This window comes from Chaetodon auriga, chromosome 2 (assembly GCF_051107435.1).
Source record: "Chaetodon auriga isolate fChaAug3 chromosome 2, fChaAug3.hap1, whole genome shotgun sequence".
In the NCBI taxonomy this organism is placed as follows: domain Eukaryota; kingdom Metazoa; phylum Chordata; class Actinopteri; order Chaetodontiformes; family Chaetodontidae; genus Chaetodon; species Chaetodon auriga.
Window position 1 is genome coordinate 12,387,099 of NC_135075.1, and position 21,367 is coordinate 12,408,465.

The 21,367-nt window shown below is 43.0% G+C and overlaps 1 protein-coding gene across 4 annotated transcripts in view; it reads right to left on the minus strand.

Moving 5' to 3' along the window:
• Positions 1-1,096: 1,096 nt before the first annotated feature.
• LOC143335337 (arf-GAP with coiled-coil, ANK repeat and PH domain-containing protein 3-like) overlaps positions 1,097-21,367 on the minus strand; it is a 54,269-nt gene continuing 33,998 nt past the window's right edge. The window contains exons 5-26 of one of the 4 annotated variants that reach the window (XM_076754701.1): positions 20,150-20,208; positions 19,641-19,824; positions 19,384-19,428; positions 19,152-19,247; positions 18,790-18,864; positions 17,388-17,399; positions 10,930-11,042; positions 10,525-10,576; positions 10,216-10,316; positions 9,926-10,037; positions 9,600-9,832; positions 9,041-9,110; positions 8,771-8,865; positions 8,433-8,653; positions 8,194-8,287; positions 7,880-7,980; positions 6,992-7,215; positions 6,509-6,618; positions 5,925-6,035; positions 5,423-5,484; positions 2,069-2,118; positions 1,097-1,286 (exon numbers count right to left, since the gene is read on the minus strand). In XM_076754701.1, the coding sequence (XP_076610816.1) occupies positions 1,218-1,286; positions 2,069-2,118; positions 5,423-5,484; positions 5,925-6,035; positions 6,509-6,618; positions 6,992-7,215; positions 7,880-7,980; positions 8,194-8,287; positions 8,433-8,653; positions 8,771-8,865; positions 9,041-9,110; positions 9,600-9,832; positions 9,926-10,037; positions 10,216-10,316; positions 10,525-10,576; positions 10,930-11,042; positions 17,388-17,399; positions 18,790-18,864; positions 19,152-19,247; positions 19,384-19,428; positions 19,641-19,824; positions 20,150-20,208 (2,289 nt within the window). In that variant the 3' untranslated portion in view covers positions 1,097-1,217. Of the gene's footprint in view, positions 1,287-1,678; positions 2,119-2,709; positions 5,485-5,924; positions 6,036-6,508; positions 6,619-6,991; positions 7,216-7,879; positions 7,981-8,193; positions 8,288-8,432; positions 8,654-8,770; positions 8,866-9,040; positions 9,111-9,599; positions 9,833-9,925; positions 10,038-10,215; positions 10,317-10,524; positions 10,577-10,929; positions 11,043-17,387; positions 17,400-18,789; positions 18,865-19,151; positions 19,248-19,383; positions 19,429-19,640; positions 19,825-20,149; positions 20,209-21,367 lie in introns of those variants that run through there. The other 3 variants (XM_076754692.1, XM_076754720.1, XM_076754710.1) reach the window with 3 other exon arrangements.

The window sequence follows — 21,367 nt, forward strand, 5'->3', positions numbered from 1 at the left end:
GACACTTCCGTTTTCTTCTTCGTTTGTGTAATAGCGATTGAAAAAGGACACAGAGTACGCCATACTGCCACCAGCTAACCTGGACTATTATGCTTAATCAGACTCTTTCAAAACGTCTAATAATATCTAATAAATATTTTTGGCTCGAATAAATTCCTTTATAATCATAATATGCTTACATTCGTAGCATATTAATCACCAAGACAGGTCAGAAAACGTTGTCTTTAACTATTCTGACGACTTTCCCTGCAACTTCTCAACCGCCATCTTAGAGATCCTCTTGCTGGTGCTTTTTGCTGCTGCATAAAGTTTCTATTTGCTGCATTTATGAGCAAAAGTTTGAAAGAAAACATACATAGAAAGACAAAAACATTCTGTAACTTTCGGCTATTTGTTTTATTTCTGCCACCACTTACATAAAACATTGAAAATCATTTCATGAGATTTGCAGTCGACAAAATCACACAAAGCATATAAGGGACTCCTTACTGAACGTTTAGTTTAGTTAACTCATCATAGAGAGTACGATTAAGCCTGTGGAAACATTTACTTAATGTTTTCTGTAGCTCTGGAGGAACCTTTCCTATGTCTAAAAAATAACCCTGACAATACCATCAGGGTTAAGTGTTAAAAACATGGACATTGAATGGGCAGGGAGGATTTAACAAATGTGCTTAAACTATGGCAAATGTAGGATCCAGTGTGTCTGAGGTTTGACCCATACTTGAGAGTAAAGGTCTCAGGCTTTGCTGCTTTTGAAGTTCCTTGTTAAATTCATCTCTTGTGAGCACTCCAGCTTTATGGATACGCAATATTAAATAACTGGTATTTAAAAACTACATTATACAATGCCTCTGATTCAGTGCCAGAAATTGAAACTGGTGCCAACTGGGTCAATTGAAATAACACCTGTGCAAAACAACTCTTTAAATTATATGACATTTTGACATGACCGAGGTCCATTATCTTGACCCTGCCCAAACACATTTGCAAGAGCAATTGAGAGCAATTACAAGGCTTTTATAACAGAGATTAGTTTGTGCCTGCAGGGTTTGACTATTTGCTTGCGCTTGCAGCACTCACTCCCCAGGACCAAAGTGTCTTTTTCAAGGTGGCATGGCTGCCTCCCTCTTGATTCCAAAGTGGATGAGGAGTGGTCAGAAGAAGTGGTGGTCACTGTGGGTTATTGCAGCAGCTGAACTGTAGGCTCCTTCTCCTCAACTTCTCGGGCTGGAGCGACGCGAGTAGAGAAAACTCGCGAAAGACATCAACACAGGAGATGTCACCTGCAACACGGGATACTAAGTCAGGGGAGGGGGTTTCCACTGCAGGGCCCCATGGAGACTGCAATGATCAATCTGCTGGTTTTTGCTTGCCTTTGACATCAGTGAGTGAGACACCAAGCCTTTTTAATGACATGACATCAAGGCAAGAAGCCAGCAAATACTGCAATCTCCAATAACCCACAATTCACCATTCAGGAAGAAAGACAGAGCAGATAAACCTCTGCATGAAAGAGCAAAGCCCCAAGATGGAGTGAAGCTACTGAGTGTTGCTTGGTGCATATAGATACCTATTTGTTCAGGATACAATACCTGATTCATTCTTATTTTATGCATTTTTTTTTTCTAAAGATTATGCCGGTGAACAGTTAGTTTGCAGAAACAGAAAATCAGGAACGTGAAGGGAAAGAGTGGCGAGCATCCCGTCCTTTTCACTCCTACATCATCTAATTGACATTTTGTAATATGAAGTATGTTGTACATACTTACCCATTCTATGTGCCCTATACCAACTATATGAACGCTGCATTATAGCTGTGTCTCCAGACATCTTTTTCTGTACACACAATACTCTTTGTACTTCTGAATGCCTGATTTCTCCCCATGAGATAGAAAAGACTCCCAACATTAAGACACCACCAAATATTTCCCCAGTGTGTGCATGTGTGAGTATGTGCACAACAAAGAGGGCCACAGACCAAGACACCTGAAAGATCACAACCACCAGAGAGAATCACAGTATCACACTGATGCCCTAGTAAGACGGCCCAGGATGCTTCACTCACTCTATCCCGAACATCCTTGGGTTTAACTCTCCTGCTGCCAGTGGCAACCCCTGTGGTAACAGAAGCAATGACATGTCAGTCAGTGTTTATTTCTTCAAAGCGAGGTGCGCTGTTTGCCTTCAGTGTAAAGCGAGGAATTAGACATTTCTGGCATCATTTTTCAGTAATGGTGTAACAATGCTTGTGAGCTCACGTCAATGTTTTACACACTGGAGACACTGAATTATTCAAGGCACTGTGTTGCTGCTGCAGGCTACAACTCAAGGCACTATTTGGAACACACAGGACCCTAAACACTAAAGTGATCTTTAAATAGTGTGTTGACATTGTCTTTCAGTCTGGAGATGTCCAAGTGTGCACCTCCTTTAGCCATTTTATTGCTTTGAATAAGCCAAGTGCTACCCAAAAATTTGTTATAGACCAAAGGACACACCAGGCCAGATTGTAAAAAAAAAGCATTCTCCCAACATCTGACAATGTTTCTACATGGTTACATTTCCTCAAAATATCATTTTATCAATTGATCATACAGAGCAACTACTTTCTGTAAACCTTTTCAAATATATTGCTGTGATGTTGAGAGAATGTGCACAAGAGATGAGACAGGAAACAGAAATGAGAGCAACAAGCAGGAAGCAGGGTTAGTTCATCAATAGTTTCTCAGTTTTATTGTATGCATTTTGTTTTCTTTTTTTTCCCCTCAGTGCTTCTAAAGACAAGGAAGAAAGTATTCCAAAGATATCCAAATGTCAGTGAACAGAAGAACGCCTCCAAGTAGAGACAGAGCTGTGTTACAGTTCTGCCTGACAGGTTGTTTTTTTTTTGTTTGTTGTTATTAGTTTTTGTTTTTTTTTTTGGAAGAGAATAAAAAGACAAACATAAAACAGATCAGACAGTCAGGATCCGTGATTGAATGCTGAGAGGCAGGCAGTTGGCGTCAAGTTAAAATACACAAGTGTACTATTTACAGCATGTTTGCTTTGAACAGCACCTTTAACCACTCCTATGTCAATACACACAATGGACACAACATTTAATACTTCCGCTAGGGCGAGGGCCCTTAACAGTTTGGTCACAGTAGCATCACATCACCCCCTAGACTGGTTCTACTTGCAGTACATTGAACTATTGCAGAATATCACCTGCCATATCAAAATCTCTCAGGTCTGTCACATTTCTGTAACCTCTTATGAACACGTGAGTACACCAACAGTGTTTCTACCACTCTGTCACTTCACAAAGCATGGTAAGACTATGCTGGATCTACTCTCAACAGCTTCAGTTAGAAATACAAAACAAAAAAACGGTGATATCATACAATGTCAGACACTTTCCCTTTAAAAAGTCTTTGGCTGAGGAAAATAAACTACAACATTCAAAAAAAGAACTGAAATGGCTGCTTGTTAGCTTTTGTGGAAACAAAACAGATAAAAAGACAGGAATGAGGAAGTCACCACAGATTTGGCCCGTGGATGGAAGAATGGCACAGAGGTGCAAAAAGTAAGAAACACCAGAGGGGTCATGTTGGTGCATGCGTATTACACAGGACTGCACTGCACGATGTGATCAAACCATAGAAAGATATTTTATCATGCTCAGAATGCAAACGATGTTGAACCTCCCAGAAATACTTCTGGCAAAGCATGCAGAGAACACTGTAAGTACTGACCAGTGAGGGAGGCCAGATACTATAAATGTCCTTTGACCCCACGAGTGTGTAAACTGCTCTCAAGAAATGTGCTCCTTTATCTCACCACAGGTACTGTAACATGGATGAGTATTTACAACGAGAGGGAGGCAATGCCTTCGATCTGTAGTGAACAGAAGATTTGCATGGTGTGAATCCAGTTTAATCCACTCCCTCACTACACTGCAAGACTTGCTGTTCTGGTTTGTCTGCACTTCACCTTCGCAACTTAGCGAGTTCTCATCCTCACTAGTAAACAATGTATGACTGCAAAAAATGGTACATTGTTACTAGAATTGCCATAAATAAGGTGGAACAATCTCTTTCAGTGGTGTGTTTGAATGCCAATAATTGTACTCATACTGTAGAAATGTAAGGCCTTTCCAAAGGGACAATTAAAGCAAAATGTCCTTTATGCGTGTTATATATCAAGACATAATCCAAAGACTTCCTGTCCAAGTAATGCTTTCAGATTCAAATGACAATCATTAATGGAAATGCAGAAGTAAACTGCATCTAAGAATGCATTGCACTGGTCCTCTGCAGAGATAAACATAAATAAAATAGACAATAGATAGATAGACAGTAAGACAAGAACAATGTCAAAACTAAACTGAATGAAAATCAACAAAATTATAATACTGTAGATGGGAAAAGTGCACAGTTTCTTTTTTTTCCTTTACATAATGCATCATAATATCATATGATTTAACTCTGTCTCTCAGTATTCTTTGACACATGCACTCACTTACTCACTCACTCATCATATCACAAAGTATCTTACAAAGCAGGCAAGGGTCTCTCCTCCACAAGCCCTTCAGTATTTTTGTCACAGTTTTACATTAAATTTCCCTTCCTGTCCCCTCTTCATACCCAGTAAACACCCCTGTCCACCTCCACTGCAGCTTGTCAGTTACTCATTTTCTTTTAGTAATGGAACAAATACCATTTTTTTCACCTCATGCCACAGCACATAGTTTAAAGATTACCCATATAACTTTTAAATACGTATATTTACATCTCCGATTAAGAAGAGATGGGTCAGTTGGATGTCACACAGATGGTCTGGATAGATATAAAGTGTAGGGGGTTAATGCAGCGAGATTCTTTAGAGGTAAGAGCTGTTAGGCAACAGTAAACCCACACCCTCGTGCAAGAGGTTACACCACGTTATGATAAGTCAGAGGATAACCCTGTTAGCAAAACACCAAAAAGCAGATGTCATTTTACTGTGTGTGTCATGTAGCTAGCATAGCATGGGTGGTACCGAGTAATGGCAAGGAGAAACATAGTGGTGATGCAAAAAAAAATGGAGTGTAGTGTCAGTACAGTTAAAAAGGTCCATCAGGGGTCTCCCTATGACACAACCCCCCCAATAAAGAGCAAGTGGTACGCTCCTCTCTCCTCAGACAACCCGAAGTTGCCCGTAAGCCAAGATCTGCAGTATGTAAGTAACACACTTGAGATCAGTGTCTAGGGGCAACTTCCTCTACATTAGTTAAGGTTTCCAGTAAGAAGGAATATCGGGGAAGTGTGAGAGAGAGAGAGCGCTAACTATGCTCCTGGATAAAGAAGTGACCACTAGCATTCCTCTATTGTGAGGCAGATGAATTCTTGGATGCACTTCCTATACTGCTGCTCAGTGGGGCTGCTGCTGTGGTATTGACCTGGTTGACCCAAGGGAGCCTCCGCTTCTCGCATCTCCTCGTTCATCCGCGCTAGACGCAAACTGGAAGAGAGGAGAGGAGAACACAAAGAAAGAAGGGTGATAGAGGAGAGGGACACACACACGGGATAAGAAATGGGATGATGGAGAAAGACAGGTGAGAAAAGACAGGGATAAATAAGGAGTGAAATAATTGAGACATTCAGGTGGGAGGAAACCATGAGGACGGAAATGTGGTGATGTGATAAGGAGCGGCGAGGGAGGTAATCCACAGTGGAGAGATGAGGATGAGAGGAGGGAGGAGGGAGGAGGGAAGGAGAGAATAAAGACAACAATTAGTGATACAGTTCAGACACCGTAAATGTTCATTTCTGAGCTTGGAAAAAGTTGTTAGCATTATTAGCATATTAGCAATAACTTCAATAGCTGGAAAAACATAAATGTAAACAATAAATGTTTATGAGGAACCATCTTTTGGTCTAAGCAGAATGAGGATCACTCACAGGGTGACAATATCTGCGTTGGCAGCCTGGACAGCGATACTTAGGGGGTCGTGACCCTGCTCATCCACCTCTGTCTGTGATGCTCCCCTCTTCAGGAACAGACACACCTGGCTGTACAAAACAAGATGCAGCCACGGAGAAAAGAGGTGAATATAGGACAAGACTGCAGTTACAGACATGATTTCATGGTCTACTTAAGCAGTTCCAAACATGTTCAAGCAAGCGCCACAAGACTCTCAAGAATGTCTGTGATTCGATGAGAGTGCCACACACATCTTTTTTCGTGTGTTTATTTTTTCTTTTTTTAACAGCAACACGTCATGTGGTTCCTCATTACTAAAGTCACATTACACGCTCCATTTATGAGCCAAGGAAGATAAAGGACGATGGAAATACTTGGCAACGAGTAGTTTCAGTTAGTGCTGCAGAGGAAAAAGATTACGTCACACAGTCCCAAAGAAACGGCTAATGTTTCTGCATCTTAATGTCATCACATTCAGGCAGGGACATGAACCAGGCGTCACTATCAAAGTGGAAACAGACCACTCGTAACAGCCTCCTCCCACTCTGCAGCCGTTTCTTACCCGGTGTGACCCAGATAGGTGGCGTGGTGCAGCGGCCCTCTGCCTCTCATGTCCCTCTGGTTCACATCAGCGCCGTTCTGTAGCAGGAACTCACAAGCTATCAGAGAGCCCTGATACAGACAAAGACAGACAGACAGAAAGAGTTGTTTATTTGCTCTGAAAGTCTAATTATTGGCATTTTAACACTACTGAAGCCAGTGTTTTAGTTGTGACATTCATGGCAGGAGATCGTATTTTCAGGGAAGAGATTTTTCCCTTGTTTTGAATCATTTATGGCTGCCGATGTTTATGGCTGTGTTTATGGTTTCATTAAATCTGTGTCTAGCACCTTCAGCAGATTATCTGTTTCTAATGTTTAACCCAGACCATCTCCATTATGATGTAGTATTTTTCACAAAAGCAATGACACTGAAACCAAACGAAAGGTTCAGTCAGTCTAAACCATTGCTGGTTGACTCCCAGTCAAAGGCTGAAGTCTCTCACCCCGATCACGGCCTGAATGAGCGGCGTTTTCCCCTCCTCCTCCTCACTCGCAGCGTGTATGTCAGCACCATGTGCCAGCGCTTCCACCATGAGTGGTAGGTTGTGTAGACGTGAGGATCGGTGGAGGAGAGCCCCGGGGTGGAGCTCCCTCGGGTCTTCCGGGTCTGAGGACACTTCCTGTTCAATCTCCACCTCGCCACTGGAGGACTCCTCTGACTCCTCCTCTGAGGATAGATGACAGGAAGACGGCAATGGTGGAAAGAAAGAGGAATGATTTAAGCAAAATATTTCAGACTTTTAAAACTCTGTGTGCGAGTGCAGCTTGGTTTAACTGAGAGAATGACACCACTGTCATTTATGTTAATAGTTCAGGCTGCTCTCGTCCTTTACAGCATTCCTGGCAACACACTGCCAGTTTTACAAAATGTCATACACAACTTGCTACATCTTGAGAATCTATAAAAACAAACATTAAGCCTTATGTCAGGTTCATCACAATTTCTTTGATTTATCTGAATGTCATTGTTCACAATTTGAGTGTGCTGATGTCTCCGTGGACTGGAGAACCTTTCAGGCTGCTTGAATGGATCAGACATCACATCCACGTCTTCTTCTTTAAGACAACTTTTTTAGCTGCTAGTCTCAAGTTTTGACATTAAAATATATCTGTTTTCAAAACAAAGCAGATGAAATCCAAAACAGCGTAATCACATCACTGCTTTATTGCACACAGATGGCAGGAAATGTGAACTTTGCATATCCTCCAGCTGTAAAACAGTTATACTGTAACTCTGATTGACGTCAGTATTCTCCTTCACCATAAAAACTCCTCCTCCACATTCTCAAAAATATGATGATCTTCTGACGTCAACACACGAGCACACATACCTTCTTCTGTCACACTGTCCACCACTGAGCCAAATACCAGGATGTCTGTGCTGCCATCTGTACTTCCTCCCAGACCACTGTCACTGCTAAGACCTGCGGGGCCAAGCATCGCCAAGCCACGGACACGTTAATGATTACACAGCACATACTGTTCTACTAATACACATGCCACCATCACTGGTACAAGTAACAGAAAATGTCAGAAACTGCAGTATGAACATCAGTTTGTCAGCTCTTCTCTGCATCTTACTGAAACTGTGCAATAATCTTGTAAGTGCATTGTGCTTGTATGTAGTGACTGTGCAGTGGACTTACTGCGAGGACCAGAGCCGGTGTCAAAGTAGGAAAATAGTGAATCCAGCTCATCTGGACAGAACAGGGAGTCCCGGCGAAACTTTGCTGCAGCTGCTGCCAAAGGACAAAATATCAAAACGAGACTTCAGTCGGGGCTTCAGAGTGTATTGTTACAGTATACATATATCTCACAGCTCTTGGTTTTATGAGCTGCGTGCTAATGTTTATGACCACAGAGAAGCTCCTTTTCCGCACTGACCTGCAGAGAGGTTTGCAGGCGAAGCGCTGCCCGGCTCGTAACGATGGTATTTCCTGCGGGCCTTGTTGGGGGCTCGAATGGAGCTGTTGTGTCGCTGGCACTTCTTCACTGTCCAGGGACGGGACTTCCTATCACCCTCCACCAATGCCTCGCTCCCACTCATCTTCTTCAGGAAGCGTTTCTCCACGTATTTCGACTTGATCCAGGCCTCTTTCTCCTGTCTGGAGGTAGGTGATCACAAACTGACCATGTTACATGTACATATTAAAAATATGTTAAAAAGCTGCTATGATGCTCTCTGTCTTTGCCAAATTCTCCTCCTGGAGTAAAACACTGACCTTGAACTGGACGGTCCAGGTTTTTTTGCTCCCAGCTCCTCGCAGGCTCCCTCATAAATTTGATTGATCACAGTGTTCCCCAATTCACACATCAGCTAAGCATGAGAGAAGAAGGAAGGAGGACAAGGATGGGAGTCACAATGGGAAACAATTAAAAAAAGAAGAAGAGTAGTTCGGTTCACTAAACGATTTATAAATGCATCTCTAGTGGGGAAAGAAAGCACAGCACAGACAGGAGAAGCTGTAGGCAAATGTGCTGGTGAGACACACCTTGAACAATTCTGGCTCCCATGAGTCTAACGTCAGCGAACGCACTTTAGAGCAATGGACGCCTAAACTCCTGAAAGAAACAAACAGAAAAAAAGATTATATAAAGAAAGTTTATATCTGCCTCACCTCTATCCACAACTGCCTGAGGTGGAAAACTTTTCTGTTTCTCTCCACTTAAGATTCTCAAAGTCTCAGCTGAGCTGAGAGCAGCCATGTCTTATTACTTGCTAACTAGTTATCTTGATAACTGCGTCTTTTCTGTGCACAGTGGAGCTTTGACTGATGAGTTGAGGTAGCGGACAGTGGAGTTGCAGCACATCTGAGGTGACACTGTCACAGGACCTCTCAATAAAATGTGATGCTGTAATACAGATGTTTGCTTATGTGAGTTGTATACAAAGATGGTGGAAGAAAATATTGTGTAAACAAAACAAGCAGGAAGAGGACAAATGTCATGAAGGCAGACCGCTGTTGTTTGAATATCTTAGCTCATTTCACACTGACAAAAAATCAGCTCAGCGGCTGTTGTTCAATAAACTCTCCTGTACTGTTGCGCTACCTGTGGATCCCTGAGCATTCGATGCAGAGCAGCACTCCGAGGTTGATGGAGGCCCAGCAGGGAGCCGCCTGACCGCAGTCACAGCACAGCTCGTTGCCTGGCAGGCTCTGCACCCTCTGGAGGAGACTTTCTCCACCTCCCCGAACTCCCCTATCAGCCCTCTCCCCCCTCTCTCTGGGCTCGCTGGCAGAGTCGATGCTGCTGGTGGAGGGCGAGGCTGTCCGGTCCAAACGCTGCAAAGACAGGCGGATAAGTCAGAGACTCTGAAGTGACGGAGGACTATCATGTGACTATTGCGGTATGTGTATTTGCATATGTGACTGTACCTCAATGTAATAGTTGTCGGCGATGTCTTTGTAAGCAGAGGCGATGCTTGCCTGGACCGCCTGGATCCAAGCCTGCCGCAGCTTCTCAGACTCAGCCTGCAGCATGCAGCTCCTTCAGGTTTGTAGAGGCCAGTTATGTTAGTTGATTAGTAAATTCCAAATACAGATATAGTCAATAATGTAACAACTAATTAGCACAGTTAATCTGAAAAGACAACATAGCAGCAAAGGCTTCAAGAGAGGTTTAGTTTGGATTATTATCTTGCAAGGACACACACACACACACTTACTTAGTGGGTGAAACCACCTCAAAGCAGAACCTCCTCTCATTATCTTCACATGGTTTGACAGAGCACAACCTCAGGTCCTCCACCACCACAGTCAGAGAATCCTGTCATTGGCAGAAAAGAGTGTCACAACAGCTTTGCGCTGTTTGCTACAAGCTACACAAAGCAGGTTCGCCTCCTCACAGCTAGCAAGGAAGGGCAAGTCAGTACATGACCCCATTCTTCTTCCACTATGAATAACAGAGCAATCAGTCTAAACTGTCAAGCACTGTTATGTAATAGTTTCATTCTAGAAAAACAATTGAACTATACCTTGAGTTTCTTTTGGTAGACCAGCTGGCTGTTTTGTATGGAAAACCACCGCCTTGAGCAGGGAAGAAGGAAGCAAGTTAGACAGTTTCTGTGAGAGAGACGCGGTCAATCAACTGTCTGCAGGGTGAAATTGGCCCTGTGAGGGAGAAACGCTGTTCATGACAATGGTGATAAATAAATGTATAGATGTTAGATTTTTATGGTTGAAGTCCACAGTGAAATTGTCACGGTCCATCATGTGAGCGCTTAGAACTTCTTTTAATTAACAGACCAACCTTTTCCTTCCAGTGACATGTCTTTGTAGTGTTGTAACACTGTTAGCTCATTAGCTTTGAATAGACTGTCCTTTGAATTTTACACTGACTCCCTCTCTGTCACGCTCTCCCTCCTTACTCCTCCTTTTACCTGTTCCAGGTCTTGAATGCGTTGCTGGCCCTCTTGAAGAGATAGCCCTCCATGACCACACCATTGGGTGCATCCACATTGAATTCCAACTTGGGGTCATCGTAAGAAAAGTCCTGTAGGGAAAACACATACAGATCAATGTCTGGGCTGGGCTCCCTCTCCTCTGCATGACTGCATTTTTAACCCAATGAGTGCCCAATGAACTGTCTAAAAGCAACATTTGTTAGTTTGTTCTTGTTGATATAGCATTTGCGTGTGTGTCACCATCAAAAACAGGCATCATTCTTTCAAATCTATGAACCAAGGTCAGTTTCACGAAGGCTCACTTTTTGTTCTCAAGTGTGTCTTGAAACACTACCATCATGCTCATATGTCATCATTCCTCCTGTCCATACTGGTTTCAAAGGGTTTATTTTCCAGTGTAAGTGACACTTGGCAAAATCCTCGTTCTGTGTAAAGATGCACTGTAAAGCTCAGATGAAGTCAATAGTGCTGAACGCACAGCATGAAGATTGCACCAGGGGACATTGTGGAGCAATAAGTGTAAAAGTCCATGTTAACATATCACAGGGAAACAGATATAAGGGCTTATCAGCACCTCATACAGTAGCTGTGCTGACACAATGCTCCTGATGAACAGGTCCTCTGTTATGCAAACATTTTCTTTCTGAAATGTGTCTGTTTGTTCCTCCACAAAAACCAGTCTCTGTCCCCTCCATGCTGGTCACCTGTCCATTTGTCACCTCTAAAGAAGAAGTGAAGTCTGCACCTGACTCTACCTGCCAGCTCAGAACGACTCTATCATCAGATCTATTTTGCCCACACGGAGTTGAATTTCCCAAGAAAGAGCCTTCAGATGCCACCTGCTCAGCGAGGCGAAAACATTAAGATGCAGATTTAAATGATCCAAGCCTGAGATTAAGTTTCACTATTGTTACAGAGGCCTTTGCTTTGGAGCAAGGTAATGCTGGGCATATGGCAAGCTGTTAACACAGGCAGAGGACTACACACACACACACACACACACACACACACAGACACACAGACACACACACACACACACAGACACACAGACACACACACTCAACACCATGCTCTGTCTCACTTTCTCTTCCTTTGAAAAGATCATTTAATAATTCTGTGTGTTCTTTTCAGAAAGCCTGGACTGTATAATTTCACACTGATGTCGTCATGTACTTTTGGTGCTCTTTTGACTTTGTTAAAAGTATCCAACTCTTTTCACCGATCATCCCAGACGCCACGACAACACTGCGATTGTTTTAACTCACGCTGATCATCTTAGCTGCTTCGTGCAGGTCAATGTGAACAGCTCCGAGTCGTCCAGAGAGAAGCAACATGTGACTTATAGCAAAATATAGATGCTATATTTAATTTTTAAGCAGCATCTTGTACATTTTTTGTGGGTTTGTGTGAAAACATTGAGACCATGTGAACAAAAACATGGTGGGATGTGACAGCAGTCTGTCTGCCTGCTGAGGTATTCACAGCTCAGAGGTGTTTCCTCCAGAGAATCAACACAGACACACACACACACACACACACACACACACACACACACACACACACACAGAGTTTGTGGCCATATAAATATGGTTTTTGGATTTGAGTATTTGTACCGAATGTGGCCTAATTATCGATGTAAAAACTTATGTATGATGTAAAATGATAATTATGCACAACTCTAATGAAAACTGACTCCAGGCTAAAGAAAACTAAGACAAAATGAAAAGAAATGACGCTCCTCACCAGTGTGTAGTCCAGCCAGCCAAATATCTTCATGCTACTGATGTCCAACAGCATCTCAAACTCAATAATAACAGATTAAAAGACTTTTAAATAAATAAATAAATAAATAAATAAAAGATGTGACGATGTTCGTCAGAGAGGAAAGAGCATCTCTAAAATATCCCACAGGTTATTAACTCGGAGCAACAGACGAAGCAGGAGAAACACACGCGCGTCCCACACGAGTGCACATGAGAGACTGTCAGCCAATCGCAGCGTGCTCGTGGCGTTCCTGCACTCAAAGCCACCTGCCGACTGGCTCGGCCGCGTGGATCTGGTGGAGCGCTCATTATCATACAGCTGTCACAGTGTCCTCCTGCCCCGCTGACCCCGTTGCGGCTGCCAGAGATCAAACGTTTCATTTTACAGCGGGGACCCTCGTGTGCACCCCTCCCGTGCCTCCTCCCCGCCCCATGCCACGATTTAAGGCTCCCCTCTAGCTACTCTGAAGGCCAGGGTTTCATCCACACTTTTGAAAGAGTCAGCTTTCCATCTGTCTGCGGCTCTGAACACTATTCCTGCTTAATCAAGCTGACATTATTGCTCCCCAAACACCAGCCCGGAGCCCCCTCTTCCCACCTTAAATCAGCCAGGACCATGCAGGATTGCAGCGCACGAGTGTCCAACGGCACAGGAGGCCAAACCAGGGACCCACAAAGTATATTTACAGGCCTACTGCAGAATTTATCATTCGTATGGATGTTAAAATACCTTTGAGCAGTGGTGGAGGAAGTGCTCGGATCCTAAACTCAAAGTTAAAGAGTAAAAGTCCTGCATTGAAAATGTTACTAATGTAAAAGTATATAAGAAGTAAATTAAAAAAAGCATTCGATCCATTCATTCTTTGTATAAGAATGCAGCTGCTGATTGCTTTTATGATGTGTTACTCTGCTGATTGTTTTCTCTATTAATCCATCTCCCGCATTCCAGCGCTGTGTGTGAGACCATGTCGGAGATGTTGATTCAATCATAAGGTCATTTTTGAGCCGTTCGTTGAACTGCCATGACACTGTGTTATTTGGCCACTCTTGTGGGTGAACAACATACCAGACACACCTTGTCAACAACAAAATCCATCACTGGCACAATGCAGCCTCATTATATAAAGTGTTGAATCAATTACATACACTTTAAATTACTGCTTCTTTCAGTTTGGGAACACTTTTTACTCTTTATTTAGAGCTTATCTGTCATTTTTGGCTTCGTTCCATAGTCTGGAGATATGGGTCAAAGGCCTACAGACACAGGTGTACCGTATGTGAACACGCACACTATAACCCAGTTACTGTGAGTAAATATATTAAGGTCATAGTTTAGTTAAATCATTTGAACAGACCCAAAGTGGCATGAGTAGTCTGTTTTGAAATGTATAAACACATTATAAAATGCATGCTCTCCCGCTTGCTACAGTTTTCTCTCTATGGCTTTGCCTGTCTCTGTTTACCTCTCTCTGACTTAAAACACTGCACAGCCAAACGCTGCAACAATGGAGGAGGAGAGAGCTAAAGCAACAATCCCCCAGGGAGCCACAATGAAGTCCTGCACACATAAAAGGCTGCCGTGAAAGACAAGAGAGAGGAGAAAGAGGGAGCATGTGACCTGTGGCGCGCGGGAGGGGGCAGGCGAGGTAATGGCAGATTTACCAAAGCACAGACGAGGTAAGGAGCGACAGAGAGAGAGGAGGAAGAGAAGGGAAAGATTGTGAAAGTAAAGAGAGAGGGTGATTAAAGGAATTACTCACAGCTGACAAGCTCATTCATCTGGCTTCATGTGTGTCTCTTTGTCTCGGATGTCAAGACTTTCTGACACCCACACATCTTTATCGGTATTGATCTTTTTTTGTTTTTACAGCAAATGATCTCCTCTCTAACACCACCGTGTTTACGGATCACGTCCCTCTTCATTTCTCTGCTGTCCATCGTCCTCCCACTGTAAAATAACTTGAACTAACATCCAATTTGGCCTAAACTACATTCATAATGAAGGTATCTTATTATTCTCTTCTGAGCATGACTACTGCAGTTACTTAATGGCCTATTAATAAAGGATGTATGCCATCTATAATTCACAAACGCTGCTGTCTCGTGGCTTTGCTTCCTGCACCATCACATTTGCATACGGCAGGGGTGGTTTTTAAAAAAAGAAGGGGAGAAAATCTGAAATGGATCATGGCAATGTCTTCTCCTGAATCTTTTAAACGCTGCCTGCCTTTCTCCCCTATCTTTCCTTTCTACAGGCTTTTTTTTTTGGTGATTTTTTTCCACAGATGCAATTACACAGTAAGATAGTAGGAGAATATCAGGTTTCTATGTGGCTTTGGAAATTGCCCAGCTTGACACAACACGCTCAACAGAAGAAACTTTATCTCACAGGTCCATTATTTAGTCAGTGTAGTTTGTAATATCGAAAATGTTTGGCCTATATTTTAAACTTTGCAACAACAAACTTGCAATGAATCAAAATCTCCATTCTGCTCAGGTCACTTTAGAAAATCTCAAATATTAAACTGAGCAGGGAAAACACAGTTCCCCTCTCTCTTCTATAGTTTATCCTCCTAAACAGATCCCTTCCTTTTTTCATCTGTCTTCTTCTCTCTTTATCTGCCGTAACGCCATCTGTTGACTTTGGCTGGAGCTGGCGGTGGACGGCGGAGGAAAGGGGACTGAGGCTGGCATCAAGCACAGTCAGATCTCTCTCCAGAGACATAACTGACCTCTCTGGCACGGCGGTCACCAGAGCTGGACTACAGCTGAGGACCACATCAGAGAGCAGATCCAGCTGTGCTCACATCATCTCACTGCTGCCGCCTCTGTGCGCTCGCTTCACTGGACTGAGAGAAGATTTCTACTCTTATAGAGACTGAAAGAAGGATTGTCAGGATTAGAAATAAAATCTAAAAGATATCCAGAGCATTATGCTTATTTTTTCAAATATTTCAACATATTATGTGTCCAAGATGGAGGTATTTATTTTCCAGCTCTGAAATAATCCCAATACCTGCTATTTGTTTCGATTATTTCTTACTGTATACTGCCCTCTACTAGCTTTGTCAGACACAGCACTTTGTCTGGAGGAACGAGGCGAGCTTTGTGCTGTACGCTGCACAGCGGCAGGCCAGAGTGCAATATATTGATTGGCTGATCAGCATTAAATGAGATTGATTCATTGTGGAATGAAACTCCACGGACACACAGAGGGGGATTTCAAAAGTCAGACAGAAAGAAGAGGAAAGGAAAATATCACCAATCACAAGAACGACTGCAGTTTAAAATCCAATTTAGAAAACCTATAATTGATTCAGCTTCAGACGGAGCAAAACAACAAAATAATGGAAAATATTGCCTGAACACAAAAGAAGACTTCACAGCCAGGAGACTATTTTTAAGCTCTCGCTTTGACAGCTATATCTTCTAAACGGGCTTCCTGACATGTTGACAAATCCTCTGGGTTACATTTCCAGATGAAACAAATCAGAACGGCACAAAAGAGCGGGAGGATATTTGAGAGAGTTGCATTCTTCAAAGAGGAGGTGAGAAGAGGTGTGTGTGTGTGTGTGTGTGTGTGTGTGTGTGTGTGTGTGTGCGTGTGTGTGTGTGTGTGTGAGAAAGAAAGGAGCGGGTGGTTGACACAGAGAGAGACACGGAGGAAAGCAGAAACATAAAGGAAGAGCGGAGAGATCGAGAACAAGAGAACAAAGAAAGCATCAAACGAGACAAAAATAAGATCACACAGTTTGTACAATGAAAGTTCCTTAGATGAGTATCACATGTCAAAAGCGTCTAAGGGCTTGAACACACACACACACACACACACACACACACACACAGACACGTAGACAAACAACGCCACTGAGCTGCATTAATAGACGATGTTTTGTCTGCGGCGTCCTGTGATACTTCCTGACAAACACTGATACGCACATTCTTCTCACAATGATGCTTTAAATGACGAAGGTATCACTCTCTGTACACACATACACGCACACACACGCACACGCACACACAGCCTATTGATTCCTGCAACGGAAGTCAGTATGAGACAACCATAAAACTGCTCTCCATACATCAATCACTTAATCTGTTCTACACTGCTAAACAACTTACCCCCCCCCCCCCCCCCCCCCCCACACACACACACACACAAAGACAAACACACACAAACACACGCATCTGCTGGTCCACATTTTATGAGGTACTTTTATGTGCAAGCTGAAGCTGGAGTTGGATGTAAACAGCTCCTCTGCTTCCATGTGTTTACGTTCCAGGAGACGTATCAGGAAATGTGCCAATTCACATGGGCTGGAAATTTCAACGTTTCTACAGGCTGCATGGAAAAAAAGGCTCTATGTTTACAGATACTGAGATACAGGTAGACAAAAAAGCTCAGACGATTTCAAGGTCGGCGTCTGAAAATGTAATTCTCTTAAAAGAAATCCAGCATCGCTGCCAATGCAGGTCAGGTAAACAACATGGGACCAGAAGTCCTAAAATGCTGGTGTGTTGCTCCTGGAACATTACACAAACAACACTCGGTTCACCATTTCAAGCCTCTGAAACCTGAACAAAATGGAGTGTTTTGCACAGCAGGACATGTCATACGCAGGTCACGGATCAGTTTAAGGGCTCATACTGAAGAGAAAAATATCAACTCACCTGCATCAGAGTCTGGAGGAGGAACATGTTCAGGTGAGGGCCAGATGAGGAGAGAGGGAGAGATACAAGCGTTAACTCAAGATCACCGCTTATTGAATTTCCCCACATGAGGCCAAATATGTTAATGTGAGACAACATGTCCAAGTCAATGTCAGAGAGTCCAGAAGGTCTTTTCACAAAGCTGAATAAGAGCTTTGTCCCATTAGAGAGTCCCTCTGACGTTTTAGCTGGAGCACGTTAGATATGAGGTGTGCTCGGCTCGTTGTTTGGATTCAGACAAATCAAAGATACAGTCAAGTAGCATCACTCAGTGTTAGGCTTTCAGATTAAAGAGGAAGGGTTGCCGAAAGGCCATTAGGCCGGGCACAAAGCTGTGCGCTGCGTCTGGCAGGGTGCCTGCACTCGGCAACTAAATCAATCAGACAGAAGGGCTGAAAAGCAGCCATGTTGTTGGCATCTCTTCAGGTAACAGATGGATGATTTTTGTGCATCTGTGACTGTTGAGCAGGGTTTGAAAGAATTGTTTTTATTCAGATGAGTGACCCATAAAGTCAATATATCAAACTGTCTGCGTGCTTTCCGACTTTAAACTCTCACTTTGAGCCTGAAGGAGAAAAAACTACATTCAACACTCAATAAACCTGCTCTAATTATTTTAGAAACTTTGCTGTGCCGCAGTGAATTTAAAACACAAAGGAGCAGACGTCTGCTCGAGTCACGAAACAGACGATGTAAAAATAATTCAGCGCTTCTGCAGAAAGCCTTTTTTCAAACGAGGCATTTGATGAAAGCATAAGTTCTCGTTACGACAGGAATCCATTTTAGATTCCAGATAGACAGACGGAGATAAACACATTTTTTGTGTCGGGAGAAAAATCTAGTTCAGCAATCTCTTTGGAAACCTGTCTAATTTCCACCCGATAAGCACATAAAGCCATATAAAAAATAACCTGTGATTCAAAGCAATTTTATATGTGTCACCATTAACCACGGCCTCAGTGTTGAAAGAAAAACTGTCGTAGCTCAAAAACTCGTGTAAAGGTTTCACAGATGAATGACTGCTTGGACTGGTTTCTAATGTATTCATCAAAATAGCAAAAAAATGTGGTGCTTAGGTCAAGTTTTTTTAAAAAGAAACAGATGTCAGTGTAAGCTAAAATAATTTAATTAATTCTGAATATTTAACCCCCACATCGCTGCATTTTTAAGAGCCGAAGAGACACTTTTCACAGTTTTTTCATCAAGTTTCTTAACTTCCACATCAACAGTAGAAGAAGTATTCTGATCTAACTTTGCAGCATATGAAAAGCCCCAGGAAGTGATTCGATTTTATTTCTATACGTGCTGTGTGTAGGTGACAGCGGAGGAGGAGGAGGAGAGAGATGGTGTGTTGCTGTCTCACTCTCTGCTGGATGAGGGCGTGTTTGTGCTCCATCTCCCTCTTCTCCATGGCCGAGTCGATGACCAGCTGATCCAGCTGCAGGGAGCAAAGCGACAGGAGAGTCGGTGAGACAGCCGAACGAAAACTCAGCGAAGTAAAAGAAACACAAAGACGCAGAGAGACAGAAAACCATGCACACACAGATGACAGTGTAGTTTTCTACAAACTGCCAAATTCTAGACAACATGTGCAAAATAAAGTCACAGTTTCTGCTGTTAGACATTTTATTGCATTTCATGGAAAAACACCTTACGACCACAGACAAGAGTCCAGCGGCTGGGTGACACTCAGCATGTGACTTCGGTGTGTTAGTGTCGTCTCACCTGCGCAGCCAGTTTTTTCATGTAGGGATCGATCTCGTCCAGGATGTTATAACCTTGTTGGAACAGAGTGTACTGGGCACGCATGAAGGACAGCATCTGCAGGAGACACAGGGACACAGTCATGGTTGCGTTACACCACAGGAACGCCTCATATACATATCCGACACACATACATAACACGTACAACACTGTGGACACGTCAATCAGGAAAGAGAGGATGTGGGTTACTCACTGCATCCAGTATTTCAAACTTCTTCTTGGCCTGAAGCACATTAATCTGGGAGGAAAAGCAAGATTTTAGGATTAACAGGAGGATTATATACTGTATGACTTTTTAAAATCTACACTCTCATGTGTTTCCTTTTCTGTATTTGGCAGCATTGAGTGGTTAGTGTCTATCCAGGCTCAGCAGCTGTTAAGTGTCAGTGCCCCCTACTGGACATATATTATAATTTAGAGTGTAATTTAGTGTGTGTGTGTGTGTTTCACCTGTAATACGTAGTCTAGAGCCAGGTGCCTGAAGGCCTTGCGGCTGAGGATGAGGGCCTGCGTGGCCTCTTCAGCCTCATGCACCTTGTTCCTGGGCGCCTGGGCATTCTTCACCTGGGCCAGCTCCATGTCCTCGCGCACCCGGTCAAACTGCTTCTTGGTGTCCTTGAACTTTCGCACATCCCTGAAGGAGGAGTAGGAAGCAGTTTTGATCATGTCCATCACTGCCAAATCACGTGTAGGTCTCTTAGTTTGAAATGCATGATTCATGTTATTGCTGTGGAGATTACATATGAGTAAAGAGACGTTTACTTTTTAGACAATTTATATCTTACAGCCATCTAATAAATTGGTTAAGTCCAATCATCGCCTGTCTGTAGTGGGTATCAAACCCGTCACTTACAGCCCTAAAATGTCCATTTTAATCACTGCACCAGTGTTTATTCATTATTTATGAGCCTGAATGTGCATTACATCTTTTACTTAATTCATTCTGAGGAGATACTCACTCTTTAATGAAGGTGTGCAGCTGCTGCTTGATCGACCTCTGAGCCTGGTCAAACAAAATCTGTGCACAGAGAAGGTAACAGAGGTACAAAACAGCAGCATTTAACATCATCCGAGCACAATATGTTAAAGAATTGGTTCGAGCTGTGATGACTGGATCAAATCTGCGAACATGTAGTTGCTACATCTCGCCACAAGATGGCAGTATGATCCCTTCCATATCATGACTGTACCAGCGTGTGCCACAGGCAGAGGAGGAGAAAGGAAAAGAGAGAGGAGGATATGCACACATGTGCACTCGCTCAGCTGCTGCCTCAACAGATTTTTAGCCTTACAGGAACCCAGATTTCTCTTCCTGTTAACTGTGGGATTCGCACTCCTCCTCTCTCTCATCTCACGCTCCTCTCCTTCGGCTCTCCTCCCTTTCCTTCTCTATGTTTTTTTCCCCTCTTTTCCTTGTGCACGCAGAGCAAATCTTTTTCTCCATGCAGACAAGGATTTCTATTCCTTTTCTGTATTTCTGAACACACTCCAAACATAATGAACACAGAATGACGCTGCTGAACAGACCATCCATCCTTATAAAGCAAAATGTGGTCTCGCTGATTTATCTCTGTGCATGGACAACGAGAATACCTCAGCGAATGCTTCAGAACACAGACACATACACACGAATGCACTTGGATTAGATTGGATTAGATGTGATTGTTTCATAGCTACATATATGCACAAATAATGCATATAACCATCACTGTTGACAGCCTGTGGATTAAACTTTCTATAGCAGTCCCTAGTCAATAAACATACACATACACAAGATTACAGGCTTAGTGTCTGTGTGTGTGTGTGTGTGTGTGTGTGTGTGTGTGTGTGTGTGTGTGTGTGTGTGTGTGTGTGTGTGTGTGTGCGCATGCTCCCATCCATGTGATGATGTGGTGACATCACAGGCTGGTTCTTTGGTTTCTTACTTTAGATGTCAGTTCACAAATCTTCACAAATGCAGTCTGCACTCATCGTGGGAATACAAATCGTCTGCCACTCCTCTTTGACTGCACAGTTTATAAATGGCTACAAAAGGAGACGAAGCTTCAAACGGTCAGTCAGACATCAGACACTTCACTCCTTGATACATGTCTGTGCACCTGCGGTCCCTTTCTACAAATTCTCTCTATTCTTTGCTGTGCGATATATTCTTAATCTAAGGAGGCTGAAGTTATGAT